Source organism: Hyalella azteca, unplaced genomic scaffold (genome assembly GCF_000764305.2).
Source record: "Hyalella azteca isolate HAZT.00-mixed unplaced genomic scaffold, Hazt_2.0.2 contig1345, whole genome shotgun sequence".
Lineage (NCBI taxonomy): Eukaryota > Metazoa > Arthropoda > Malacostraca > Amphipoda > Hyalellidae > Hyalella > Hyalella azteca.
In genome coordinates, this window is record NW_025931666.1 from 112,549 (window position 1) to 134,158 (window position 21,610).

The 21,610-nt window shown below is 41.7% G+C and overlaps 1 protein-coding gene across 1 annotated transcript in view; it reads right to left on the reverse strand.

Annotated features, from left to right (window-relative positions):
• The window catches only part of LOC108675872 (lachesin-like), a 79,990-nt gene that overhangs the window by 39,917 nt on the left and 18,463 nt on the right, over positions 1-21,610 (reverse strand). The window contains exons 3-4 of the mRNA XM_018163919.1: positions 4,955-5,162; positions 1,042-1,203 (exon numbers count right to left, since the gene is read on the reverse strand). Coding sequence (XP_018019408.1) covers positions 1,042-1,203; positions 4,955-5,162 — 370 coding nt within the window. The remainder of the gene's footprint in view (positions 1-1,041; positions 1,204-4,954; positions 5,163-21,610) is intronic.

Sequence of the window (21,610 nt, forward strand, 5' to 3'; positions counted from 1 at the left end):
ACGCTGGCAAAACATAATTCGACGCTCCGCGACACGGTTGAAGCCTTATCGAAAATTAACAGGTAATAATTAACGGCATTTTTTACGGCACATGCGAAAGATAGGAGGGGTTAAATGGGGTTGTTAAGAGGGGCATGAATGACTTTCTATTTTCCAGTTTTTTTATGCCGCGATCAAAATATATATGAGTAGATTATAAATATATAGTCTACTCATTACTATAATATACTACTCATTACTATATAGTCTACTCATTATTGTCTACTATAAATGAGTAGACTATAAATACTGTGACATTAAACATGCTGTCGACCTTTTTTATACATCATGTGGCATGAATGTCAAGAGCCGACGCTCGATCTGAAGTCAATGTGTACAAAAACATGACTAGGAAATTTATGAATTGCTCAGAAACTTAACTGATTTTCGCCCGTGACTTGCAATAGTTTTCACTTTATCATAAACGTCTATCATAGAGCAGTTTTAGAAATTACGAAAAATTTGCTATTGTGAGGTATTTCAAAATTAATCAAAATAAGTAGGCAATTCTAATCTGGAAGAAAAATGTTCAATTATTAATCACAGGGAAAATCCATTTATCCTAATTATATTATAATAAAAAACATAGATGTGTTTGATACAAATACTCGTATTTGAGCGACCTGAAATCGAGGCAGCATTTCCTTATAACTTTTAATTTCTGTCATGTCTTGATTCCTCCCGTGTTCGCCTGAAACGAGAAACTGTAGCTCAGACTACATGACAGTTTAGAGTTAGCTTTAGAGTTAGCGTTGGAATGACCGGTAGAGTTGTGGGCAATCTTCTGCACCACTTATGATCATATGTCATCATTTACTGTGCTGGCAGCCACAACTCCCAAGCCATAACGTTCTCTCTCAGGTCGTGTTGTGGATTATAAAATAGCTCACTATTTGGGCAATATGAATTATTAATAGCAGAATAAATAAATGAATGAATTTAATTGCAGAATAAACAATAATGAATTTATGCAGAATAAATAAATACCTTTCTGTTTATTACGGCTAGCAGGATCGGTCTTAATGGCAATTTGAAGACCATCCTCGCGCCGCCACGTCACCCTCGGCTGAGGGTAGCCCTCTGCTGCACAGCGCAGCGTAACGCCCTCGCCCTCGTTGACGCTCGTGTCTGACGACGTCTGGCTGTTGATGATGTCCGGCGAAACTGACGGACACGGAATAGCAGGAGTGTAGCTTTATATTTGATGTTTATTTTTTAGCATATGGTATTTCGAGATACATTCAGAATAGCAAGAGTGGAGCTTTATATGAGTATATATATATATTTTTTAAAGGCCTCCCACACTCACCATTCCAACAAAAATAAATTAATTTTATTAATTAAAAACAGGGAATGGTTTCATGTCAATGATCAAGGCCCCGACCTTAACGCCTCTTATGGTGGCCTACACCGACTCCGAGGGTCACTGAGCTGTGACGCGAGCGAGGAGCGGGCCCACGTCGAACTTTTCTCTGACTGCTGTTAGGATGCTAGATGCATTGCCTCTCTGCACAGCCAAACCCAACCTTTGCTCCAACCATAGAGTCTCTCTACGTTCGCCGGACAATTCCGTAATGCGACGGCCAATCTGCGATATTAAAGAACCAGTCGTTTCACCATATGTGCCCGTCGTTTCCAATGCGACTGGCTCGAAACGATACCGAGCTGCCAACGCCGCGTATTTACGTCTCTTGCTATCCTCCGCCGCACGAGCCGCGAACCCAGCAGAAATAGCCGAATTATTGACGTGCAACTCAGCAAAAGTATCGACGCAGGTTGCATCCCAGCACAAACACCTCCCATTAGAAAATGGGAAAACTGTTAGCCATCTGGTCTCTTACCATCCCCTCTGTCCACTCCGACGGGTTCAAGGCATGAAGGAACGCCAGCGTTCTGAAGAGCCCTCCTGATCACATCGTTCAGAGCCGAGTGTCTTGGATGTCGCCCGGCGCTGTACTTACAAGAAAGGCCATGCAGTCCTCGTTCATCCATCCGCTTTCCGCACCGACAAGTGTGGGGTTCGCATACATTTGCGCCAACTCGAAGAGCAATTGAGACGCGGAAGGAGTCGGGATCTAGAAGTGTTCCAAGAGCATCCAAAGGAATAGCGTGAAGCCACAAGCCACTCTCTCTCTTCGCCGCTGCATGTAGACGAGCCCTGGATATTTGGTCCGCCGCTTCCAAAAGCCGCGCTGCGGAGGCCACGGCCACAGGCCCATCCCAAGTCTTCTGCCGGCCCAAACTCGCGTCCTCGGGCAAAGCAATACCTGCGTTCCCATTGCGCCACTCATCCACCGCCATCTGCAAACTGTCGTCCTCGGTCAGTCGTATAATATGTAAAACAGCATCAACTAGGCCACGGACGGAGTGGAGTGACGATATGAAAGCAGGGAGCGCGATGTCCTTTGACATATGGACACCCAGACCTCCCAGCCGGACCGGTAACACAGCTTGTTCAAGAGATTCGCGCTCGAAGCTGACATTGGTGAAGGTCGAGAGGGCAGAAACCAACACCTCATCGAACCGCTCCAAATCTCCTACCCGCGTATATGCAGGAGACGCACGTAGGACGTATTGGAGTTTAGGTAGAGCGAAACAATTCTTTAAAAGCGTAAATGCTTGATGACTATCAATTAATTTTAAACGCTCCACCATCCTCTCCAAGCCCTCCCGCTTCTCCCGGATAACGGACCTCCAATCACCAGGTTGACGAACCTGGTAAGGGAGGCCAGTAGCCTCGCGCCCGCCTCACCCGCCTTCCGCGAAATCAGGGCCACCAGATGACCCGGGCGGAGCCCGTCCGGGCCACCCGCCGAACCCGGCTTGAAGGAAGCGATGGCTTTCCTCACATCCCCTTCCCCTACGATAGAAGGAGGTGGGTAGTCTTCTCCTGCAGGTTCAGGGAGAAATAGGCCCTCAGGTGCCGGAGGATGCTTCTGCCGGAGCACTTCTCGGGTTTTATCGTCCCTCGGGGCAATATCATCCGATGATGCCAGCATACGCTTAGCCCCCCTTATGTCACCATCGGCCAGCCTGCTGGCCACTCGCCTTCCGAGCTCTTGATTTCCGTTTCCCGACTCCCGCCTCTTCCGGAGCCACCAGATGGTCAGATTCAATAAATGCTCGAATCTGCCTCTTGACTACTGTGGTTAGTGAGTGAGACGAACCGCTGCTCTCCGGCTGCCGCAGCGCGATCCACCCAAATGACAGCAATCTACCCCACGCTAATTAGTATATTAGTTGAACATTTTGTGCTTGAGTTCAATATCACCGCCTTGTGGTCCTAGTGGAGGGGGAAGCTGGCGTAGACGTGATATAACTTTGTTTTGCTAGAATTTGCTGAAGATTTTCACCATGGGGTGCTCTTCAGCGCCCCATGGTAAACTGTTGAAGCTGCTAAAACTGTTGGGGATATGGGGACGCCTGTTAGGGTAGATCCACAACTTCCTTACAGATAGAGTACAAGCTGTCGATATTGGAAACTCAAAATCAACAGAAGAGAGGATGAAAAGTAGATTGCCACAACGCTAGGTGCTTTGACCGATTCTTCTCCTCATTCACATCATCGACATCGACTCAGAACTTACCCACGCATCTACATCGTCATTTGCGGTCGATACAAGAGTTCTAATAAGGATCCCAGACGACCTAGGCTGCGAGAGATTACAGTACGACTTGTCAACAATCTACGATTATGCCCCTAGTAAATAATTTGCAATTAAAGGCGCCAAGTTCGAAATAATGAGATAAAGAATTAGCACAGTGACTGGATGCTGCATAGCTACTTGGCATCGGATGGCACAAAAATTGAGGCTAAGTAACTTGTTCGATATTTCGGTGTGTTGATGAGTACCGAAACCACATTCGAAGATCACATCTAGCAAATATTTGCACGAGGCAGACAGGGGATTGAGTGGATCTTGCGAACAATTCAAACGAGAGAAGCAGCTCCAATGATTGCATACGTGCTCATAATTTTAGATATTGCTGTCAGCTTTGGACGCCGCTCAAGGAGGGCGAGGGGCGGCAACTGGAGTCAGTCCAGTGTACTTTCATGTCCAGGATCAGCGGCTTGAGAGAGCTGAAGCTGAACTAATGGGGCGAATTGAAACAATTGGGTATGTATTCACTGGATATGGTGACATATTAAAACGAAAACTGAGGGAGACTGTGCCGGACTCCCCCTTTTAATAACTGAGCTGCGGTCGGAGTACCGACTCTTCGAGAGGGATCACTATCCGTGGCAGGACCGAGACTGTTTAATGTCTTGCCCAAGATGCTGAGAAGAAGGGATTTCACCTTTGCGACATTCAAGGGACGACTGGACGAGTTTTTGAGCAAGATCCCTGTTTGCCCGGTAATGGGAAAAGGCCCTCAGCAAGTGACAAGCAACAGCATCTTGCATCAGGTGGCCCAAAGGAGGTCACAGAGACCGAAAACGTCCAACGCTACATCCGAGACCCGAGGGCGGGAAGACATGCCTACCGACGGCTTGGAGACGGAGGACGACGAAGGCGACGCATCAGTGTGACCGTGGACTATAAGAAGTCCTAAACTCTTCATTAAGTCATAAGGTATAAGAATTGCATTATCTTTTATTAAAAATCTACAAATAAAAATTTCTATATTTTTCTCAATTCATTCTCACTTCATATTCGATTATTAATTAACATCTTCTCTGTAGTCACGCTCATATTTATTAATTTGATCACCTAAAATCATGTGTACATATGACCACTTGGCACTTCATAGCAGCCCATGCACTTGATTCTTTCTTCATCGCTTGGAGTGTTGATCTGGCACACAGATTTAGCAGCGGCGGACGTTCATCTTTACTTTATTTAATTAAAAATATAACACTAACTCTCATGTTTACGTAACTTAATTAACTACAATTATGTAATTATGTCCTCACCGTGCACTTCAATGCAGCCCACTTGATTCTTCATGACGGGGGTGTTGATCTGACACATGTAGCAGCCGCGGTCCTTCTCTCTCACGTTGCGGATGTGCAGGTTCCAGGTTCGGTGCTCGTCGTGGGTGACAGCGATGCGGCTGTTGTGGGTTACAACGCGCTTCTGTATCGTCAGAATCGTCTGGGAATCTACCTTCAGCCATCCAACCTGTAACATGAGAAACAATAGTCTGTTACAAAGGTCTGTTAATCTGACTTCAACCAACCGTCATGCAGAGAGAAAATGAATATTTTCAAATATTCATGAAGCCAATCGAACTGGACAGTGGACAACCAACAGCGGTAGCTTATAGTTGTTAATGTCCAGCCAACACAATAGTTTAGTTGCATATGCATAACGAATAGCGATAGATTAATTGAATACGCACCACCAACAGCGATAGTTAATTTGTAGAACAAAGATTATTTAATGCTTGTTGCATTGGCTGTGATCCAGACTAAAATAGTTTCAATGTCTAAGGATTTTATTGCGGGAGAGCGTGCTACAATTTTATGATTTCCAACTCAGAGCAGCCAAGTTAGGCTCATCATCAACGGTCTTTGAGGGGCAACCGTTTATGGGTTAATGAAACGAAATTGAATTAGATTATAGACTATGAAAATGCTGTGAATATAAATATAATAAGGTTGAGCTCAGACACAAATTAAGATAAATTAAATTTATCTAAGTCATGTACTCACATAACTTAATCTAGCCAAGCAAACAAAAAACATATATAGTGCAAGTGAACTTTAGGCTGTAGCATTTATACGGCCGGTCAAGTCAGAACGGGAATTCCGGATGCCGACATCTGTTGAGGAGGTAGGTGCCGAACTTGGAGGTGGCCGACCAATATGCTACTGTAAGTAGCCTGAGAAATTAATGGATGATATTTCGAGATAAATGTTACATCATGTGTAGTTTACGGTAAGTTGATATGGAAGATATTGACTTGAATCGGCGAACCGAGGACGAGTAGTTGATGCAGGCCACCTGACCAAGCACGCTATACTGTCTTGTATGTAGATGAGAGCCCATGAGCAGGCATAGGAAACGTAGTTGCTGCCATCAAGATGCGCTGTGTGTAGAATCTAAAGCCTTGAATAAAACACTCGACAGCTATCATGTGTTCATAGAAAATTTGTGAGGTTCAATAACTTATTGTTACGAGAATGATCAAGGTGAAACATCCCAAACGGTTGAGGTAAAAAACGATCAAGTTTAAACGGTTAAGGTTAAATACAAGGTTTACATACTAGCATTATTTTATTGCACGTTCTAATATAAATACTTTACTATTCATTATTTAAGGAATAGACGGTGGTGATGCAGGTAGAATATTAACAATTCATTTTTTAATTGCTGTTTTTCTACCCCTTAACCCAATAACAATGGCACTTTTTTTTCTCCTATTTTTCACATTACGAGAACAATCTTTTTTTCTGACGATGAGGTGCAGTCCCGAAAAGGCTATTATTTTAGTTATCCATTCCCTGAGATCTTGCCGCAATAATTTTTTCCATGAATAAAAAAGTATGTGAACGAGCCATATAGAGCCAGGCATTAACCTAAGAAGAAGAATAAGATTCACTCGCTAAGCACAATCAATGACGTTATTTCGCTCGGATGCACACATTGAATTCTTCTTCCGACATCCGTACTTAGGTCACACAATCCGTTCTTTTGCCAAATAACCTGAAACAATTATCAGCGATTGAACAGCGGCCGTCCATGAGTCTGTGAGTGGCCTCTTATAAGTTGACCAAGTTTTATCCACAAGTGCAAAAAGTGGTGCTAAAAATTCTCTTTTTCCGAGGCGATTTTCTCCCCCAAGAGGAATCGTTGTCTCAGAGGCACGCTGTAGAATCTCCTTAGAAGAGACGTAAAGACGAAAGCGTCTTTGGGCGCTTTTTGTTCTGCCTTAATCTCGATGGAGAATCGAGTGGGTGCGATGAAGAAAAGGGCGGCGAACGATGGTATGTTTAATATCTTATTAATTATTGAGAGACACTCATGCAGTGAGCAACAGAATATTAGGCTTGGCAGCACATTTTAGCATTGAACTCAAAAAAAATCAATGCGGATCAACATTTCCTCTTTCACCCTTTTTAAAATGTTTGCTGGTAGGATTTAAAACATTCTAATAAAAGATTTCTTGTATGATATAATTTTTATTTCGTACATTTACCGCAGGTTTCTTTTCAACTGTGATATTATTTACTCAAAAAATTATACTTTTTTTAGGTGTTAAGATGCAATATTTTTGCAGGTGTAGAAATATTTTGACGATCAAATGACATTTATAATATCCTATTAAATACAACAACAGGCGATAGTAACCACTCATTTATTCTCTTCTTGATGGCGTTCTTCCCTTCTGGCTCCTATGTAAGCTATGTTACACTTTCTCGTAAATTGTAAGCATAACACAATTTCCGTTGTTCAGATACTCTTGACTTATTTCATCGTTGTTATGTCTAATTCAGCCCACGTCTCGTTCATTTAAGCTTATAAAGTTGATATCCTCAGCTTTATTGGAGAGCTTCAGTTCATGAGAATATCAGTTTCATTGAGTTTTACTTCATTCTGTTATTGTCTTGTTGTAAATACGGTATGTTACTTCTGTTCAATTTGATTTTAGCAACTAGGCTCCCACGCATATTGTCTTCTTAATGCAAGGCATTCGACTAGAAATTGATCTTCATGCAGCTGGTAATTTCCTTGCTTTGTCCATTTGTATACATGGAAGGATTGTACTAAAATATGTAATTTATATCATTTGTCTTTTAATTCATATATTAATTAATTTGATTAATACTTTAAAAACAATTTGTTTATTTTTCTTGCTGCTGTATAGTATATGGCTTTGTAACCGTTTTTAAATTATTTAAAGCCGTTTATGAGTTATGAATTACAAAATTATCATCTGCAGACTCTCAATTACCAAATTTCCACTCTGGAGTTCGTTTTACCGGATTTCAATAATACACGATTCATCAAATTTTCAGTGATCACGCAGACAAATAAGATAATCTACTTTCGAGTATGGACAAACATCTGAAATCATTGAGATGTTTGAGAAGTGGAGCAACTGAAATTTGTATCGGTTTTTATACCAAGAAATGAAATCGTAACTTGTTTCTTCGGTCAGCGCAAGCTACCGCGGCCTCTGTAAGGGGTTCGCGCCTCCCCTCAATTTATGCGTGCCTGCAATAGGCCGTAGCTTCCGGGACAATAGAATATGGCAAATTGTGAGGCGGGAGGACGGAGGAAGCACAGTGAGGCAGGGTGAGGCACAGTCAGGCTGTGAGGATCACTGAGGCTGTGCTAGGCACCGTGAGGCTGACTGATCCAGTGCATGTGAGAGTTAGTGCACGAGGCAACATGTAACACTGTGAGGCATAGTATGGTGAGGCAGGAAGTAAAGAGATCAGCAGAGATGAATAGACTGAAGGTGAGGCAGAAAGTAAAGAGATCAGCAGAGATAAAGAGAGCGAAGGTGAGGCAGAATGAAATAGAACAGTTATGGTCTTCGTATCTTCCGCCGCAAGGCTGGAAGGTCGCGACTCTGTACTCGCAATATCTCGCGGTTTTGAGACGTATTGCGAGCGCTGCGGCGACGTGTGCGCTTTGTGTGCCTGAACTAGGCGGGGGATATGGTCGTTTGCTGCATCCGTTGTTGTGATACATGCAGTGTTAAGAGTTTATTCTTATGCTACAGTAGTTCAGTTATTATTTTTATGCTTCATTAGTTCAGTAATTATTCATATTCTTCAGTTGTTTTGCTATTATTCATATGCTTCAATACTTCAGTTATTACTTTTATATTCATTTTTTTCATGCTTCGGCACTTCAGTACTTTTCCCAATACTTCGGAACTTCAGTTATTATCCACACGCTTCAGCAGTTCAGTTATTTCCCTCATGCCTCAGTAATTAATTCAGTTATTGTTATGATAATTATGAATATTTATTTGATGTGTGTATTTCACATTTATTCTCTACGCTTTGTGTTTGCCGAGTTGGTGTACGGTCAACATTCGGTGTATGTAGATAACGTTGATGATTCAGTAGCAACACGTTGATTATTCTAGGACAAAAATAGTTGAGCAGGTTGATACTTTATTCATTGTTGAAATTTACCAATTATGCAGTAAACAAATAGTTGTGATCGTAGATCATTCAAATGATAGGTAATAGCAGCATTTGATACCTGAATTGCAAGTTAAAAACTTGGATCTTGTCCTTACAGGTTGGTTAGAAGTTTTGCTGGTGAACACATGCAGACGCTTTGTTTTTTATGAACGTTTCTAATAGATGACGTATGCCGGTTTTCGTACTTTAAGTTGTCGTCATCGTCGGTATTTGTCAAAACGTTTGTCTCTGTACGAACATTATTAGTCGCTCGAAATTTTCTTCGACATGAATTCATATCATTGAAATATTTTACACACGAATTAATATATGCGTGACACTCGCTAGCTTTTTTCTTTTACTCTACATCTTGATCTTACATGTCGTCATTGCAGATAAAGCTGTAGGAAAAACCAACTCAGTTCCCAGCTCGGTTATATTATTCGTCTCTGTGGACTGACTGGCAAGAAGTAAGAGAGTGTACGAACCAATCACTGTCGCCCTTACAGCCCAATATGGTTTATGAGCTTCACAAATCTCATAAGGAGTGTATCCATACAATGTAACATAATATATAAACACTATATAGTAAAATCCAGATTTTCATCCATGTATTTAGAAGTTACTTTGAAATCTAGTTAAAATGGCTTTATGATATACACCTATACCAAATAGTGAATTTTCCCTTCAAATAATTCAACCCAGACCTGATATCCTTTTCGAATTTTAATTCTTCTGCAGCGAATTACTTTCTCACTTCCATTTCACTACTTAACAATTGGTAGCAAAGTCCCATGCGGCCCAATTCAATGCGATGGAATTAATTACAGAGGCGCTGGGAAGCTCTTTAGGTTCGCCGCAATCAGCGTAAAAGTCAGTCGTGACTGAGTAAAGCGAGTCACGGGTGATTGGTGACTGAGTAAAGCGAGTCACGGGCGATTTGTGACTGAGTAAAGCGAGTCACGGGCGATTTGTGAGTGAGTAAAGCGAGTCACGGGCGTATGGTGAAGTAAAGCGAGTCACGGGCGATTTGTGAGTGAGTAAAGCGAGTCACGGGCGTATGGTGAAGTAAAGCGAGTCACGGGTGATTGGTGACAGTAAAGCGAGTCAAGAATGACTGAGGTCGCGAATCGTGCCAGAGTAAACTGAGTCAATAGAAATTTGGATCCTTAACTTCAGGTGAGTAGTTTCCGATTCAGCTGAAGATTAAATGCGTGACCGGTCGTAGGCTGGAATAATTTATGGTCTAAAAATCCTGTCTCGGTTTGTCAGGAAAAAATCCGGAGTCGTTTTAATGATTTTTTAAATTGGCATTTCGAAATTTAAACTTTTTACCCATTTAAAAAATTTGGCGAACATTTTTCATCGAACAACCTTGCTTAAATGAGTTTTGATTCAAGGAACGACAAATATTAGTTGATTCAGAAATTGGTTCTAATTCTGAAGACGCACGCAAAATAAAACTATCATTTTTTTATCTGCCGGAGATCTCTTTAAATCCTCTGGATGAGTTTCAGGCATTTTTTGTATACCTGCAATTAACGCAATATGACGGTACAAGAATAGATCTTCAATTATTTAATTCATTTATTATTTAGAAGGCTCGCTGAGAACTGTGCTCTTGATCTAATCAAACGTTTTTGCGATATGAAAAATTGTTCATATCAGCAATTGCTCGCAATAGGGTTTAAATGTTTAAGACTGGAATCTATAATTTTTTTAAGACTGCATATAGTGCAATGTTAATATAAGACGATCAGCGCGCTAGGATTCAAAGGAACGGGTCCGGTCTAGGAAGTTGGATGAAATTGTTGTTTACTGGAATGAATGCGATTAATCTTTTGAAGTTCATTCTAAATTAGGATCATAGTGCTACATGAATTGTCTCGTATAAATGTATGTTCTCTATCTCACTCTGATTGTTATCCGTAATTATTACGAATCAATGTTGCATATTTGGCTAGATAAATTCAGTATAGTGGATTACTGGCACTACGACTAACGTCATCCTGATCCTGGAATTTGTTAAGTGGCTTGTAGTAGCTCTTACGAAGAGCTTGAACAGAGATTAAATTGTTAGCTAGTCCAGTATGTTCGAGTAACTCACTAACAAGGGAATACTATACCATATATATGCGGAAGTAAGTGCAACCAGAGCGACGAGCAGATACCAAAAATTACTTTTAGGATAAACGTAAAATATTTGTAAAACATAAGAAATTAGAGGGCCGGACCAGCGTTGCTTTGAATTCAATGCAATTCTATGAAAATTTAACTTTGCATGTAATCTAAAATTGGGAGCTAAATGCGAGATCCGTGCTAAATGTGGGTGACCGCGTTCATTCTTTACATGACATTCGTTTTTTACGATATTATTAGCGTTATTTATGAAATTAGATGTTCAGATTGTAAAAATTAATCCATCCCGGTCATCGTCAGATAATCTGTTAACACTTTGTAAGAAGAGAAAGATTTTAGAGGGATGCGAATATTTCTGGGATCGATGTTAGTAATTTTGCATTATATATTTACCGTGGTCATGAAAGTCTGGGCGATTTATTAATAATCTTCAGTTCCGGGATTGATTTCACATTGTTTTGGAACAATTATCGAGGAATAATTATTAAATGATCGACGAATTATTGACCGAAATAATCAACTCTTTCAGTGACAAATTTTAATTTCTTAAATAGTGAACAGGGTTGGCCGGAAGCTGATGCTGGCGCCGAGCAGTTGCAAAGGAAATAAAGTCGATTTTTTATGCATTGAGCTGGAGCCGCTTTGCGGGCATCCAGTCTGAGACGGCGTTCATGCAGGCAGACATTCGATCCTTCAACGCTGCGGCGTCAGCCGGTGCACCGTAGCTATAAATTTGGGTGTCGTCGGTGAACATATGTGGATTCAAACTATGTGAATCGATTACATGCATGCAATACGCCGACAGTATATAACAGGAAGAGGATCGGGCCGAGAACGGACCCCTGTGGTACACCGCAAGTGACCAACGATGGCGTAGAATAAGAGTTCCCGCGCCCAACGCATTGGAATCTATTGCTGTGATAGAACTCGAACTATAGCAGCACTGTGCCGCGCAGGCCGAATGATACGTCAAGTCGACGCAATAAACCGTGTCAATCGCGGCCCACAGGTCAAGTACAGCTAGTGCCGCAATGTCGTCATGGTCTACTGCGCTCGGAATGTATGAAAGCACCTACAGCGGTTTCCGTCGAGTGGAGATGACGGTATGAAAACTGGAGGCGAGACACGAGACTGGACTGCTGAAGATGGTGATTTAGCTGTCGCGCCACAACGCGTTCCAGGAGTTTTGACAAAATCGACAGGTTGGAGAGGGGGGTCCATATGATTTCGGATCGGAAGCGTCATGGTCAGATTTTTTAATAGAGGCGTAATGTAAACTGATTTGAAGTTCATCGGAACACCGTCAGTGAGGCAGCGGTTGAAAAGTTAGACCAGAAAAGGTTCTAGGGTTACAACATTCCTCTTGAGTAACGACGTCGGCAGCGGATCGCTGGCACACTGCTTGTTGGGCAGCGCGCGCACTGCATCGATGACGTCAGCTGTGGCGGGAGTGAATTCTTGGAGATGCATGCCAGAGGCCAGCATTGCCCAAGACCAGCATTTCTTTCGTAAACCTTTCCGTGCGTAAGCCTGCTAAAGGGCAGAGTAGACTAAGGGATTATATGTTAAAAGCCAAAGGTAAAATCCCCTTCATGGAAATGAACCAGCGAGCTGATAAGTAAGCCACCAATACAATCGCTCTACGCCGTATTTAAAACCGCCCAACAGCTCTATCCCATGCCGTCTAACCTCCTCACGATTTTCGGTAAGCAAATCCCTACGCCATACCGCTGTTGGTACACAGCCAGCACTCCAGCCCGTTCGTTCGTCGCAGCTGTTTTTCCCCAGCATAACTCTACCTCCACGCTTACCCCGTCTCCCCGACTTTTTGCACCGACTGCCGGACGGCTTTTCGTAGTTTCTGCTCACTTGACTGCCTTACGTTATGAAAAGAGGATCTATACGAGTTGTGACCTAACCAAACCTAACCTAGTTCGGTTAAGCATTAAATGTCTGCGAGGAATGCCTCCAGTTAGCCATGGCGGTAAGGTGGAGAGTCGGGGGTAAGTGTGGGGGGAAGAAGATGCTGGGGGATAGTAAGGCAGGGAAACAGTGACGCGGGGTTCATGTCTTGCGGAGTAAGTAAGGTGATGACGCATTACCGTGTGGTCCAGTTCACATTTGCGGCAATGCAGCGTGGTCAGCGGACCCTTAGGATAACAGCATGTGTAAGAAGTGATGGTATGGGTTATAAAGCATTGGAGAACAACGTATTGACCGTTAACTATGTGGAGTAGCAGCTTGTGGGCTGAAGCAGTGTTTGTTTAAAGTTCGTGTGGTGAGATAGGTCAATTGACTACAGCTGCTTAGGTGCCAGGATGACAATATCTATAGCATTTAGATGGTTGATGTTGGCTAAAGCGCTGATGTGAGCGTTAATTTGCTGGTCTACCTACGGCTGCGCAGCCAATTCTCTTGGAGTACACAGTCGAATGGACACGGGGCAAATGCTGCCGGCGGACCATCGGCCGACGTTGCTCGCACAGCAGAAATATACAGCATAGAACTCCATTCATAATATAATGTTCATAATAATGGTTCCGGGGACATCAATAATAGGGAAATATTACCAGTGTTGTGGGCTCCCTCTAGAAAAGCCAACTAGGCCTAAGCATCAACATTTCAATGCTGTTCATGATCGTAATCCAAACTCGAACTTTTCGTGTTTCGAGAGGAATTTAAAGTCTACTTGTATATCAACATTTATTATTCCAAAATCCATCCCTAAACTCTCCTGATAATATAGACAAAAAAATTATAAATAAAATGCTAAAGATCACCACGTTCCAGACGGGTTCCAAACCCCTTCCCCCAACCCCAAAACCAACCCCAATCACCTACCTATAAACAACCAAATAATGCGCAATGCGCCTTTTCGTTTTCTACTGTCTTTTCCATTGCCCCTTCCTCTTTCTGGCCACCCTGCGCCACATCTAGTTATTTTCTACTCTTTACAAGTAGCACCGCAATAAAAACAAATAAATAGGATATCATTTTAGAGTTGGTTATCTTTCGTCAAGTCTTTAGAGAAAAAATAGTTGTTTATTTTTTCATGTTATGTATTTTTTCAGGTTGCCCATCATTACCTTCTCAACAATGTCCGACATCAAGGTTTTCGTTCGCATAAGTTCAGAAAAGAGTTCCGAGTACGGCTCGACAGCACTGGGTGGTAATGCGGAAGATGCCAATAGCCTCCGTCAGATCACGGAAGAAGGCGCCATTGCACCTGTTCACTCTTTTGGTGGGGTTTTCCAAGAAACTTGTGGGTAGTATCCATGCAGTAACCCAATAAATTTTTAGATTGTATGTATGCCATTGTATAAATACAAAATTGGAAATATATGATTGAAAATATAAGATTGAATTGATTAATATTATAGATAATTCATTTATTATAGTTATTGTCTTGCAGATCGAGTGTTCTACCAGAACAGTGACAACGGCGCCATCTTCCTTGAATTGATGCAGCCAATCGTTGATGGGGTTCTTCAGTGCAGCAATGGCACCCTGTTTATCATGGCTATACCTAAACAGGTCAGGCGGTATTTTACGTACACGATCAGAAATATCCAGCGGAGAACTTGGTGAAGGTGGCAAAATTGCAGGAAATTCACCTCTCCCAATGTTACGAAATAACATGAATAATAAAAATAAAATAATTGAAAAATGTGTCTATCATGTAATGATATTTTCAACGTTTTCACCTAAATATCGACATGCAGGTAAATCGCACACCCTGATCGGGGGCGAGGCGAGTCCCGGGATCCTCTCCTTGGCCTTCAGCAGCATCTTTGGGGGCATCAGAACATACCAAACCGCCAATACATCGTATTGGCGGTTTGCTATATATCACGATATATTGCTATATTTCACGGTCACACGATAGCTGAAGGTATACTATAGTGCATTTTATATAGACATCATCTAAACAATGGTGGCTTTACTGGTGCATTAATGTAGACATCATCTTTTCTCATTATTAACAATGTTCGATATTAAGGTCTATCTATGTTCGCATTAGTCCACAACAAAGTTCTGGAACGGCTCGAAAAATTCATTGGGAGGTGATGGAGGAAGATGGCCATAGCCTCCGTCAGATCACAGAAGGCGTCATTGCACCTGTTTACTCTTTTGGTGGGTTTTCTAAGAAACTTGTGGGTTGTATCCATGCAGTAACCCAATAAATTTATAGATTGTATGTATGTATGTCATTATATATATCTGTAAAATTTGAAATATATGATTGAAAATATATGATTGAATTGAGTAATATGACCGATAATTCATTTATTATTGTTATTATCTTGCAGAGAGTGTTTGACACAAACACAAATAACAGCGCCATCTGCCGTGACGTGAAGGACTTTCTGATTGATGGAGTCCTCCAGGGTTCCAACGCAACCCTGCTTGCATATGGCTACACTTCAACTGGTGAGGGGTCATTTTACTTACGATCAAAAATATTCAGCGGAGAACTTGGTGAAGGTGACAAAATTGCAGAAAATTTACCTCTCCCAATCTCATGAAATAATGTGAAAAATAAAAATAAAATAATTGAAAATTTGTATAGCATGTAATGCAATTTTCAACATGTTTTCACCTAAATATCGACATACAGGAAAGACGAACACTCTCATAGGGTGCGAGGCAAGTTCCGGCATCCTCCCCTTGGCCATCACCACCATCTTTAAGGGCATCAAGAACGTACCAAACCGCCAGTACATCGTCAAGTATGTTCTGCATTCCTCATAATGTTCAAATTTACTGAGAAATGGGTCAATTGAAAGGCTGAAATATTTTTAACACAGGGTTAAGAAACTTTGCCATCCGATTGGGAAGAAGCTCAAGTAACACCATTGTTCAAAAAAGGTGACAAGATTAGCCCCGGCAACTATCGCCTAGTCAGTCTGACAAGTGTTGTTTGTAAGGTAATGGAATGTGTTGTGAGGAATAGGATTATCGCTCACTTGACTGTTCACCATCTGCTATCAGATTGTCAACATGGTTTTATTGCCGGTAGATCCTGCACCACTAACTTAATATCTACGTTAAACGATTGGAATCGCCTGCTGATGCATCAGCCAGTGGATGCATTGTACCTCGATTTTGCCAAAGCATTTGACAGCGTTCCACATGAGCGGCTGTTGCGTAAAATGAAGTCTTTGGAAATTGAAGGAAACGTACTCCAATGGATCAAAGATTTTCTAGTAGGTAGACGACAACGTGTCAGCATTATCAGAACCGTGTCAGACTGGGCATCAGTGCGCAGTGGCGTGACACAAGGAAGCGTTCTTGGGCCTATTTTGTTCGTTGCGTTTATAAACGATCTGCCAGAAGCAGTGTCCAGCATGTGCTCCATGTATGCCGACGACACAAAAGTTTATAATACAGGGAAGGAGACGTCAAATAAAGTGCAATTGCAAGATGATCTTGACAGTTTAGTTAACTAGGCTGATACGTGGCAGCTGCGGTTTAATGCTGACAAGTGTGGCGTACTTCACCTCGGGAAGAACAATGAACAGCAAGATTCCAGTATTGGAAGACATGGTTGCAACGAGAGAGTAATGATTGAAAAGTCTAGTGTGGAAAAAGTTCTCAGAGTTTATGTCGACGAGGAGCTAAAATTTTCTAAGCATGTTGAAACGCGACCTAATACATCCAACAAACTTCTTGGACTAATCAGGCGCTCTTAAGGCCCGTTCACACTAGGGGCAATACACGAGAATCAAGTGCCTCAAAGCGCATGCAGAGGCGCTTTGCAGCCTCTGCATGCGCTTCTTGACCGATTGACGAGCTAGCGATTGACAGGGGCCATGCCTCATGCAACACAAGCGCGGTGCTTAGTAGATAGCTATTCAAGAATTGATATCAATTGTATGCTTAAATCGCAAATTAACTAAGAATTTAAATTAAATTAAAAATTTAAATCAAATTAAAAATCTAAATTAATTAATCAAAGAAATTCAATTCGTTCTATGGTTTCAATATATTAATTTGTGACTTCTGATTTGTGATTCTAGATTCTACGAACTGACGATGGAGCTGGTCTCCGAAACGTTTTCTATAAAGATATGAATTTTTGTGGACTATTCTTTGCTTTTAAATTCTTAGTTAGTAAATAGCTGTCTGTGGTCTAGTAAGGTTGATTGTGTACGCTGGTCCAGCACACCAAATGTTGACTAACCCAACACTCTCGTTTGGAGTCACTCTCTAGTAGAGCGCCTAATGATCTTTATAGAGAACACGAATGCCTATGGATTGTTCGGTCAAAGGAGTACAAAAATCGAAATGCAAATGATGTAAGTTACTTTTACACGACGTGTTTAGTTTATGTGATTGTAGCAACTCCTGACAATTTATGCATTACCGTTTAGCGATTCAAAGGATATAATATCGGTATGAATATTGGAACTTTTAAGAATAGCCTATATTTTTTATAAACTGTCTTTTTGAATGTGCTAGTTCTCTAATTATGATGCCTATGCTAAATTCTCGTTTACAACTGGCATAGTGCGAAGAATGACGGACCGCAGCACACCCGAGAACAATGGCCCACAGCTCAAATTCGGTTACATCCATCCTCATTGACGTCTAGCTGGCAACTGGTGTTCAAAGCGCGCGGTCTAAAACTACCAAGTACAAAAGTAGTGTGAACGGTTGTGCGCGGCGAGGCACTGCAGCAAACGACGCAAAGCGCATGTCGTTGCCACTAGTGTAAACGGGCCTTAAATGTGGTACAGCTCCACGTGCGACGATTCTTCCTTTTCATCTACTGCCTGGACCTTGTTCCGGCAGGCCTCACCCAGGTGCCCAGTCTTGCCACACGAATTACATTTATAATTCTTGAATCGGCCTGTAGCAGCGGTGTGGTTTCGTCCATTGCACCGAAAACATGGCTTCGGTTGCTTTGATTCCGGGTCGCTAGGCCCGCGTTTCCGAGTCGCATCACGATTGTTTGCCTTAGCTGAGATTTTGCCTGAAGACACTGCATTAATGGCGTCGCTTCCAGTACTTTTCACCACATCCAGTCCTTGCATTTCATCGGACGTTCTCACTGTTAATTCGTAGGCAAGGGCAAATTCAACTGCTGTCTCGAAGGTTACGTCTGATTTTTTCAACAATTCTCGTTGAAGCGTTGCCTCGTTAAGACCTTCAATGAACTTGTCATTAAGAGATTCTTCTAGAAAAGTCCCGTAGTCACATGTACTGGCACACTTCTCTAGCTGAGCAACATACGCTGAGACCGTTTGATCAGGCAATTGCTTACATCTATGAAATTTGAAACGTTCTGCAATTTTGTTACGTTTAGGCGCGTACTGTTCCAAGAGTCTAGCCGCCAATACGTCAAATGACTGCTCACCGGGATCTTGAGGATGAAGCAAATCACGAAGAACTGAGTAGGTCCTCCCTCCAACTAGTGTCAAAAACACGGAAGCTTTTTTAGCCTCTGACACCGTATTCGCAGTGAAGAACAACTTCATGCGTGCTATATACACTTCAAATTCGTCCTTTTCGGGATCGAATTCTGCCATAGTCCCAATATAAGGTGCCATTGTGCCGTTTTATCTTCTCCAGTCGAATTACTCGTCGCCAGTGTAATGTATGAAGTTACGCGCGTGAAAGGTGGGAAGAACACGACAGCACGGAACAGGCTTTATTGGAGCCAACATTAAGAACATGAAACAAGAACGAAGACTTACGGAGCACGACTTCCGAAACGTGCTTCTTCTTAGCGGCTAGTTATTAAGAATACAGGAAACTTTATATGCTACATCCAACTTTACGCATTTTTGCAAAATTTCATATCGTTTGGACAGGTAGAAGCGTGTCAAATTTCGTTTATAAAATTTGTAGCTGACAAAATTATTTATACTTTAGTATTAAAAAATACAATTTTTTTAATTTTTATATTTATTCTGTCAATTGATTCACGCATTGTCTCCAACTCTACGCATGTGTGAAAAATTTCAGATCGATTTATAGACAGCTGAGCCTGTCACTAAATTGATTTGATTTCACGCAGCTGCTCTCACTAATGCAACGCGGCGAGATGAACCGGCAGGTGCGAGCAACCCCCAGGAATGACCGCAGCTCCAGGTCTCACGTCATCTTCAGAATCGTGTCCTTTAGCCGTACGGTCACGAGCATCATCAGCTGATTTACGGCAAACTAGCTCGGAGTGGCATCATCGTAGATAAGGCAGAGCCACCATTCCGAAGTGCGGTCGTTATAAAATCAGCGGTTTGGCCTATCATCTAGCATCTTTATAAATGTTCAGTGAACAGCTATACAGACAGAGCTACTGAGAAGGCAACCGCAGCGACGCGGAGCGGCGGCTGTAGTACGGTTTCTAGCAATAATACTGCCGTGAAGATTTCATGTGTAGGTCGTGTAGGACAGTCTTACTACTCAACGGAAATGCACATCAGATCAACATTTCTGGTAAATGAGATATTCGAGCGATTTAAACTCATGGATTTACCGCTTTGCTTATAATTTATAACCCTTTTCATGTGCTTGATAGTTTGTTTTACTAGAGATTTACACATTTTCTATAATTTAAACGTGTATTTTTGACTTGAATCCACACCAGCACCAGACAAGCACTTTGAAAACTAACTGGTCTGCAGATTGAAAATAATTAGCCAGGACAGCATCCAAAATTTCAGACTTACAGTATTTATGTGGGGAGTTATCTGTCGATTTCCTAGTTAAGAAACTATATAGGCAACTATCGCGGCTGCCGCCTTGATGCATGCTCTTGAAAACTTCTTGTTAACTCATCTTTGTGAATTTTGTTGTTAATCAATTTCATTACGTGTTTTTCTTGGCCTCTTCAATCATGAGAGCACAATGAAATTGTTTTTTGATGCATTACTGCAATGACGTGTAATATATAGTTTTTTATGCGCAGAGAATCTAGTATGTGGAGGCAGGGTCTTCAGATGGCAACGCGGCTGCGACAGCGTCGCACCTCCTCATCGTGGACCTGGCAGGGTCCGAGAAAGTGTCGAACCCTGGCGGCCTAAAGGACATCTCGAAAGAAGGGATCCAAATAAAGCTGGACCTATTAGCTCTGAATAAAGTCGTTGGAAAGCTTAGTACAGGAGGGTGAGTCGTCGCTATAGCAATAGCTGATTTCAAAAAGCCTACCACCTTTTCATAATAGTTCATTTTAATAGTTATTTTAAATCAGTTCTGTAAATATCTTAACACGTTGACTACGATTGCTTCATCTTGTACTATTATTTCATTTTTAGTACCGTTTTTAAACAGTTTTGCCAAACGGTCATTTTTTCCGGACAAATTCCGTGATTTAGTTTTTCTCAATTGCGTTGGCCGGCTAAAATTTATGATAGGGGTACTTCCTAATTAAAATTTAAATACTGCAAAAAGAAAATGAATGGAATTTTTATAGCAGAAGCTACAAATAAACTAGTATATATCGAGTTATCGCCCTTTTTTGACCTTTTTTGGCCTTTTTTGTTCTCGGATTTGGCCGATTTTAGGCAACCTTAATTATGTATCACTACGGCCTGGAGAATTACATTTCGTGGTACGCAAATGTACCACTTTGTAGTCAACGTGTTAATAATTTCAGTTGTAATTAATTAATAGTTTTCATTTAAACATTAGACAATGGTCTAATAGTTTTAATTTTGTACGTTTCCAGATCCGTCGCCACTTATCGCGGCAACGCTTTGACGCAGCTGCTTCGAGGCTCATCAGAGGGCAACGTCCGACTGAGCATCCTGTGCACAGTCGACTTCTCCTCTGCAAATGAGACGAGAGATACTCTAAGGTATCTCCTATGTAATCAAAGTTTCAGGAGTACAGGAAAGCGGTTGCTGCCTGTGCCAAGAGGGAGGCTGATAGGGAGGCTGCTGCCACGAGGTCTGGTGCTAATGTCAAGAAGGCGGCTGAAAGGTTCAAGGGGGTAAGTATTTTTTGAAAGCAGAGTTTTCCTATTATTTATTTATTCGCATTGTTGAATCGATATTCAACACACTTCTACCTGTCCAATCAATTTGAAATTTGGCACACTTGCCGTAAAGTTGGAGACAATGCATGAATCAATTGACAGAATAAATAATTTTATAAATTTACAAAATTTTGACATCTTAAAAAATTTGAAGAATAATTTGCTTTCAATATTTGAAAATGAAATTAGAAATTCATTGTACATGTGTAACATCCAAGATACTGGATTGTTCAGAAGTGTTGTCTTTAAAAAGCAATTTTTAAACGCATATTATTTATACCTCACACAGAACCGTCAAGCGGATTCGAAGGGCCAGCTGAAACAGCAGCAGCAGCAGCAGCAGCTCGATCAGCTTCAACAAA